At 36.7% G+C, this 8,670-nt stretch overlaps 2 protein-coding genes across 2 annotated transcripts in view; one reads left to right on the top strand and one right to left on the bottom strand.

The window, feature by feature from the left end:
• The first annotated feature begins 108 nt into the window (after positions 1-108).
• On the top strand, positions 109-6,759 carry LOC105202263 (ubiquitin-protein ligase E3C). The gene is made up of 6 exons (XM_011170688.3): positions 109-782; positions 1,797-2,252; positions 2,741-3,276; positions 3,699-4,504; positions 4,615-5,883; positions 6,024-6,759. Exons 2-6 carry the CDS (start codon positions 1,837-1,839, stop codon positions 6,189-6,191), a joined length of 3,195 nt encoding a protein of 1,064 aa, XP_011168990.1. The 5' UTR covers positions 109-782; positions 1,797-1,836; the 3' UTR covers positions 6,192-6,759.
• LOC105202260 (DNA ligase 3) overlaps positions 3,146-8,670 on the bottom strand; it is a 96,862-nt gene continuing 91,337 nt past the window's right edge. Inside the window, exon 20 of the mRNA XM_039456682.1 lies at positions 3,146-3,274. The gene's annotated coding sequence lies outside the window, so the exon portion shown is untranslated. The remainder of the gene's footprint in view (positions 3,275-8,670) is intronic.

Raw genomic sequence — 8,670 nt, 5'->3', positions numbered from 1 at the left:
GAATTTGTGTTTTAAAAGTAGAGTATAGATTGTTATTTAATTATTTTAATTTATCGTTATTCAATTAAAAACGATTTAATAGATGTGTTCATTTATCATTAGACTCATCATTGAATTCACTACGATACCTTCAAAAATACTCCGGGACTCTAAACAACGCAAACTCGTATGTGCAAATTAAAATAATTTTCAATTTTCAATTCATTCGAATGTATCTTTGTTTGCTGGGATAATAAAAGAATTCCACGAGGCACGGGCGCTCGTAGTTACGCGTATGCATCGAGCAACCACGCTATCGCAAGCGCGGCGCATCCACGGGGTCGAGCAGACGAATCAGACGGCATTGGCATTGGGTCCTCGCCGAGAGGCCGAAACATGGCGAGCCTCGATGACTAGACGTGTACGGAGACGTGCTGTAAGCTGTACGCGCGATTCCATCGCTGACGTCGTCGTCGTTGTCTTTGTCCGGCGATGGACCGTAGAGGATCGACCGTGGAGGAGTGCTTCAAGGTATCGCAGATCCGTCATCGCGGCGTCTGTTAGTGGTCGACGTCAGTTTGCCTCGTCGAGAATCTTCGATCGTGCTTAACCTACCGGGGAGCAGCCAAAGTTTGAAAGTCTTGACGAAAACTTTCGTATGTGCTCTGAGAGAACTTCGCGTGGAGAGGAGAGGGGAACAAGAGAATGTCAATTACGGAAAATGCTCCATCAGTTTCTTCCAAGAGAATGATGGGAATTGTTTGATTACCTCTGTAGTGTTGCCTACTTTATTTGCACCCAAGGTAAGCTCTAGGAGGCATGATTGGGCAGAACGCATGAATTATTGCGACACCTTTAAGCCTCGGTGTATATTTAACGTAATAACAATAATGATGTGTAATGTTAAATACATTTTGGACGTCGTATTATTGTAACAAGCAAATCTTTGATGTAACGGTGATTAATGAAGCTCTTTCACATGAAAAGAGTTATATCAGAGGAAAAATTATCATTTGAATAAAACGCTTAATTTTTATTTAGTAAATCAAAGTGATATGTAACGCTGATGCAATGTATATGCATTTTTTCAGCATGTTAATTTTTGTCTCTGATGTAACTGGTGTGAAAGAACATATATATTGCCATATTCAGTTTTACTTGTTTCATATATATAATTAGAGGGGAGACCAGGGTTCACTGGCACAGGATGCAAGTTGGCATTGAGTTCCATTTATGTATTCATGAAAAGAAACAATAGAAGAATTATAATACAAAAGAACTCTTATAATTCCCAAAGTTTTATTTAAATCAAACAAGTGTTGCAATAAAAAGAGGGAAAAATCTGATTCAAGATAAAGCAAGTAAATTTCTAAGGGTTTCAAAATTTGATATTACTGTTTTTCAGCCTGTGAGAAAACGTCTAAGGCACGTATTAGAAGAAAAGGTTCTGTTATTGTATAACAGTAATTATTAATACAATTACTAGTTATTAATACAATGATTGAAAACAAATGTACTAGAAATGGGATACATTGACTTATACTTAAGGCAAGCCATGGCAATGAATATTCAATTATAACTTAACTCTGACAAAGGCTTATATTTAATATTACAAAAAAAAATTAAATCACATGCAGAATCGTCCTTGACATGAAAATGTAAAGAAAAGTGGTCTCTATTATATTAGTACAATTTGATTATAATAATTCTTTAAAATATCAATATTATGAAAACTGTGCCAATAAATTCCAGTCTTCTCTATTAATATATATCTATATATAATTTTTGTTATTAATGATGTTTGTCAAACTTTTCAGAGATAAACTCAAGGTGTTGGGCAATAGATCATGCATCAGCATGTATAGTTTTGAGGGAGACTACAGGCGCAAGCCTCAGCAGAATCTATCAGGTGCTAGCAGGCGGGACGAGAGAGCCGTTCTCCTGCAGCACGCGCAGTTGGAGAGGCTAAAGAGAGAGCAGCAACGCAAGAAGCATGATGCAGCATTGAAGATACAGGCGCGTATACGCAGCTTCATCACCAGGAGGCTGGTGTGCGCGCTGAAGAGGAGGGAATTTGATGAGGCGCAGCAGGCAGTCGGACGTAGAAACCTGAGCCTGGAAGAGCTAGTGCCGTACCTGCGAAAACTGTTATTCTTTTACGATCACACTCTGGACGCCAACAGACTCATATGGGTTCTTCAACACTTACTGAAACACCAGGAAGAGATTAAATTGAAGTCGATAAGTTCGTCGCAATGGCTATGGAGATTGCGGTAAGTTTTAATAAAAACATTACTACTTTAAAGAGTAGCAATTTCTGTTTTAAAACAATTATACATGACTAATGTTTTTAATCCGAAAAAATGTTCGCAGTTTTTAATTTTGTTATATTTTTAATAATTTTTTTCTTCGAAGAACGACTTCTGTTGCTTTCTACATCAATGATTTTAAGATTTCTCTTAGATTTCAGAGCTCTAATAAGTAAGTAATTCATTAATGAAACTATTGTCACATTTTGTTCATATTTTTCAGAAAAAAAAACAAAAAAATTCTGATTTTTTCTTGATTTTATTTTACTGGAAAATTAAAAAAACATTAGTATTTCATTATTATATAATAATTTTTTCTTTGTTTTTCCAAAAAATGGCAAAACCTTTCACTGATTTGATTTTTCTGTAAAATTAAAAATAAATAGTGCTCCAATCATTATGTAACATTCATTGTATGTGTTATGTTTTAAAATTTAAATAATACATTATAGGTGGATCCTTCGCATGTGTATGCGATACAACACAGAGACGCCGAACGGAACGTACTCTTTGGCGATACCGTTACGGGTTCTGGAGGTATTCACAGCGCGAGAGGATACAGAGAAGGTGCTACATGAACACAGTTATCGGCATCTCGAGAGTATATTTGTCTATCTGATCCAGCACAACTATTTCGAGCAGCTGCGAAAATTGCTGGACGAAAAGGTGCCGCCGATGGCGGAAGTGACGTCGGTTGCACCTACGCCGATCTCTAAGTGCTTGTTGGACATGATTAAACGACCCGTGGACTTGATTTCTTACGTGAATCACAAGGAGACATTTTCCACGCTCGTGCTACGGGAATTATGTGGCAGTGTATTCTCACCTAGACTGTCCGATCCGATTCGTATGTTTGTTGTGCCAGCACTGGCAGAATTCAAAGACTTTCCGTATATCCAGTTGATCGCTTGTATCAATCGACTTCAACTCGAACCTACGATAAACCTGCTCTATTGCGTACTGTTGTTGGATTCGTCCAGTCAGTTCTGTAAGTGTAAAAGCTCCATTAGCTTAAGCCTCAATCTACAGTAAGCCTTAAAAATTGATCGACTTATAGTCGACTATTTGTAATTAATTTCTTACGGCCTAAGGATTACTACACCTATTGTAGATTGGGATTTAGCTCTAAAGTAGACGAATAGATGAAATAAGTTATTTGACTTTCTTAATAATATTAAATTATTTAATGCTACCCTTTATATTGTTTATATTAATTATATTTATATTTATACTTAGTTAAATTTATATTTCTATATATATATATATATATATATATATATATATATATATATAATATAATATAATATTTCTTTTTTTATTCCCCCATAATAACAAAAATTTTCAATTTAAATTTGTATTTTTAGTGAATTACTTAACATTGCAGTTTCACTTGACGGTTTTTTTTCGTAGCATGGTGTGAGGATGCGCTGACGAACTATCTGCAAGTGCTTGCATCCCTGAGTTCGACCATCGTGCCGTTGATGGCAGAGCAAAGTGTTTCGGAACGACAGCAGGCTGACAACGATTCAGACAACGAATCCAATGGCAGCGTAACCGATCAGGAGCAGGCCGACATTCTGCGGCAATGCGTCGAGATGTTGAACGAGCAGCAGCGCGTAAATAGCATTTTATCGACGGTTGAGCAGAGCCAATCAGATCCCTCTATGCTGCTGCAACCACTGTGCCGGTTATGCCATCACTTGCTCATCACCAATAAGTTGGCCGTTCAAAAGTACAAACTGCTCTATATGCTCGCATTCAAGCCGGTGTTCCTTAAACATCTGTGGACCAGTTTAGCATCAATTCGCCAGACGTCGTTGTTCGGTGGTGGTGTCGCCACGTCTCTCCTGCAGATTATATCCCGCGGAATCGCCCTCTCGACGGAGGACACCGACAGGATAGTCCCGTTACTGGCGGTGTTTTGCTCGTTGTTTAGTCTGCTGATCGCAACGTTACACGACACCGAGTTCTTCCTTGATCAAACCTCCGCGGTGGAGCACATGTCCAACAACCGGCAGCAGCACGCGATGCCCTTCACCATAGCGGAGCTAGCAGTGCTGTCCGGTCACTTAAAGGGCGTTTGCCTGGGTCTGGTGGAACTCGCGTTTCCCGATACTCGGCCTACGGTGCGCGACGACTACAAGACCGCTGTGCTGGGTCCTACGTCCGCTGTTCAGTGCCGACACGACACGCAGATCTGGACGCATTTGTTTAAGGTTACCCAATGATTCTGACACTATTCTGAAAATTTTAAAACTTAACAACAATTATAACTCAACTTTTATACAGTTTTTTTCTACATCGTATATTATAAAATTTGTTATAGGTTACGGTGGGTCTTTTACGACAATTACACACGCGTGATCTAAGGCGGCAATTTTGTCCGGAAGGTCACTGGATCGCATCCAACGTCGTCATTCCCATTGACAAACCACAAGACTTTGCATTTCGCAGACGCCGACTACGTGGATACGTACCCTTCCAGAATCTCAGGGCCTTCACGAGGGAGGAGTTCGAGGAGGGACCACCACTCTCGGCGACAGAAGTGCGAACATTGACGCTGTTGCGCGAGATACCGTTTGTCGTACCGTTCAACAATCGCGTAGTGGTGTTCCAGTCATTGATCTACAAGGACAAGGCGGAGCAGCAGGGCGAACTCGCACACTTCATGCAGGGCCCATCGATACAGATTTCCGTGAGACGAAACTACCTCTACGAAGATGCTTTTGATAAACTGTCACCGGAAAACGAGCCGGAACTGCGGTTGAAAATGCGAGTGCAGTTAGTCAATACCGCGGGATTGGAAGAAGCTGGTGTCGATGGCGGCGGTCTATTCAGGGAGTTTTTGTCCGAACTGCTAAAGACCAGTTTTGATCCTAACCGTGGCTTCTTCAAACTCACCAAGGACAATATGCTATACCCAAATCCCACGGTGCAATTGCTGGTTGACGACTTCCCGAAACATTACTACTTCATTGGCAGGATTTTGGGGAAGGCGCTATACGAGAATCTTCTAGTAGAATTGCCGTTCGCCGAGTTCTTCTTGTCGAAGATCGTCGGACGTCAATCAGATGTGGATGTGCACCACTTGGCCTCCCTCGATCCCATCATGTATCGCAATCTCCTCTACCTGAAAAGTTACAAGGGCGATGTGGCAGACCTCGGGCTGGATTTCACCGTGCTCAGTGACGAGCTTGGCGAAAGGCGAGTCGAGGAGTTGAAGCCGAGCGGCGCCAACATTCCGGTGACGAATCATAATCGCATCGAGTACATTCACCTGATGGCCGATTATAAACTGAACAAGCAGATACGTGCGCAGTGTTTTGCGTTCAAACAGGGAATCGGCAGCGTGGTGCCGCTCGACTGGCTACAGATGTTCAACAACAAGGAATTGCAGGTGCTCATATCGGGCGCGCAGATTCCCGTGGACGTGAAGGACTTGATGTTACACACGAATTACACTGGCGGATACGCATTCGATCATCCGACCATCACCGCCTTCTGGAAGGTCGTCAACGAGTTCAATGATCAGCAGAAGGGTCAACTTCTTAAGTTCGTCACCAGTTGCAGTCGCCCTCCTCTCCTAGGATTCAAGGTACATCGTAAACTAATTCTCAACCCAGAATCTAGTTACTATAAGACAATTGGTATTCCAACCTTTCATTACATTATGTTGTTCTCGCAACACATGTTTTATTATAATTCCACTTACACTCGACGCATTTTTGTTTACAGGAACTTGATCCACCGTTCTGTATCCAACACGCCGGCACCGTGGATCGTTTGCCGACCTCGAGTACCTGTATGAACTTACTGAAACTTCCCGAGTTTCCGGATGAGAAAACTCTACGCGAGAAACTCCTATATGCGATACAAGCCGGCGCGGGTTTTGAGCTCAGTTAGAGATTTTTTATTTCACTTTTCCTAATATTCATTTGATCCAAACGTGTAAATATAATGTATAATTCGGTGAGTACACAGTACAAGGTATAATGAGGAGAAAATATCACGGCGACTTCGGTCACATTGTATTTTACGTGAGTTAGAACCTCATACAAGGATTCTCATGGTGAAAAGCGGTGAAGATTATTATTAATATTAACAGGAGGGGCCAATTATATAGACACTAAGAAATAGTATCTACCAACGGAGATTATCGTCGATGTCACTTCGACGTTCCGCCGTTTGTAAAAAAAAATAAAGAAGACACGAGACGTTTGGTGTGTGTGTGTGTGTGTGTGTATAACGTATGTCGCAAAGCGCGTACGGATATTTTTTTGGTTTTCAATTTTTCTTACCACCTTTGGCCTACGATTGTATAAATCATGTATATTTTTATTGTTTTATATATTCGCCATGTGATTTTGTCACAACGACTGCTATTTTACTTCAAATGTATGCGAGAGAATAAATGTATGTATTTATGAGGTATTGTTAAGTGTAAATAAAATATCTTAAAGTGTTAAAAAAATGTGTTGATATTATAAAAAAAAAATTATCTATATTATTTTATCCGAAATATCAGTTGTTCCATATTTTAATAATATATTTTATTTAACTCATATGTAAATTTGCTTTACAATTCGACGATTAACGATTATGCATTATTTTTTATTTCAAATAATAAAGTTAATGTAAAATGTATAAAGTGCATAATAATGCATATAATGTTTATATACAAACGTATACAAGATATATGATTTAATCTGTCCACCTCAATATTTTAGAAATTATCGAAGAAAACCGTTTCAAATAAAAGTTGTTTAGTTTGAAATAAGACAAATAATAAGAAAATCAGTTTTATAAAACCCTAAGATCGTTATTCTTTAAACATAATTATATAATTCTATTTTACATAATGCGATTCCTTTAATTATTCTGCATATAAAAAGTTAACAGTTTACGACATATTTTATGTCGAAATATGTCAAAAGTGTAAAATATTTCTAAAAATTATTAATTTTTCGATAATTTTATCTTAACATTTGTGGCGATGAACTTAAAAAATCGATTTTTCCAAAAACTGATTTTATTTACTTTTATTTGTCCTCCTTCAGACTATAAAATTTTCATCTGAAACTTTTTTTGTATTTCTATAATTTTTATAATACTGACGTGGACAGATTAAATTAAACTGTACATATTTATATAAGTATATAATATTTAAATAATAAAATAAAGATTAAAATAATATTTATAAATTTATGTTGACGATTGCGATTGACTATTATTTAGTATACTAATTATTTTTTAAAACATCAATATTTTTATTGTCTTTATCAAAATTACAAATTAATTTTATTCTACGTTACTGCTCACTTCGATTCTTTGAGAATAACGGTCTAGTAAGCAAGAAACATTTGAAGTAACATTTGAAATATTTATTTCGTGTATTTTTCAACTGTTTGAAATAATATAAATATTTCATAAAGATCATTTGCTACATGATTTTTGAATCATTGTTGAAAAAATTTAAAAATATTGTTCTCATGTCAAAAGTGACTTTGTTCATAATGATGTTATATGTAACATTAAATACATTTTTTAATTATATATTATTGAATATCATTGTATAACGTATAGATGATTTTATACATATTGGGAAGCGTCTATAAATAATTTGATATCACAATCGGCCAACAACGATGCATTTCTTTTTATAAAGAGAGAAAAAAAGAATATAAATGAAAACGTCTTACTTTACATGGACATTGTTATCAGTATCCAACCTAGACTGTCTTCTGATCTTTATATAAATCTTGTCCGACAGATTCAACTGTTCCGACGATATTAACTGAGATAATGAAAGAGAAAAATGATATTATAAAATTATTATTTTGCGTTGATGCCTTCGATACAGAAAAAAAAAACTTTTCTACGCTGTGATAGAAATGATGTGCACAAATCGAAGACGATGCAAACGAGAACTATTTAGTTCTCCTACTTATTTTTTTTTTACCGCTATGATGACAGTACGATTTATAAGATTCAAACAAGATTAGAGCAAATACTAGTTCTTCTTTTAGATAAATGCAATATTTATATTTAAATTTATTTTTCATAATTTTTAAGTAAGTAGATGATCAAAAGTGACGTAAGTAGATAGGCTGATAGCACCACAAAATAGTTTTATCATTATTGTTATATTTCTCAATAGTATATTATTAATTGCGTTTTATTTAAATTTACATTAGTTAAACACTTAAGTGATAGAGAAACGTAAAGAAAATGAAGTTTAAAACTCGCAGACAATATTTTTTTATTTTTCTTTTTCAAAACGAGATTTCCTGTATTTCTTCGTTTTATTTTTTTAATATCGTTAATTTTTGTTGTTAAAGTATATTACTCAGACAAAAAAATGTTTGAAGATAAATTATCTGAT

This window comes from Solenopsis invicta, chromosome 13, assembly GCF_016802725.1.
Source record: "Solenopsis invicta isolate M01_SB chromosome 13, UNIL_Sinv_3.0, whole genome shotgun sequence".
Lineage (NCBI taxonomy): Eukaryota > Metazoa > Arthropoda > Insecta > Hymenoptera > Formicidae > Solenopsis > Solenopsis invicta.
This window is presented reverse-complemented; position numbering and strand designations above follow the sequence as displayed.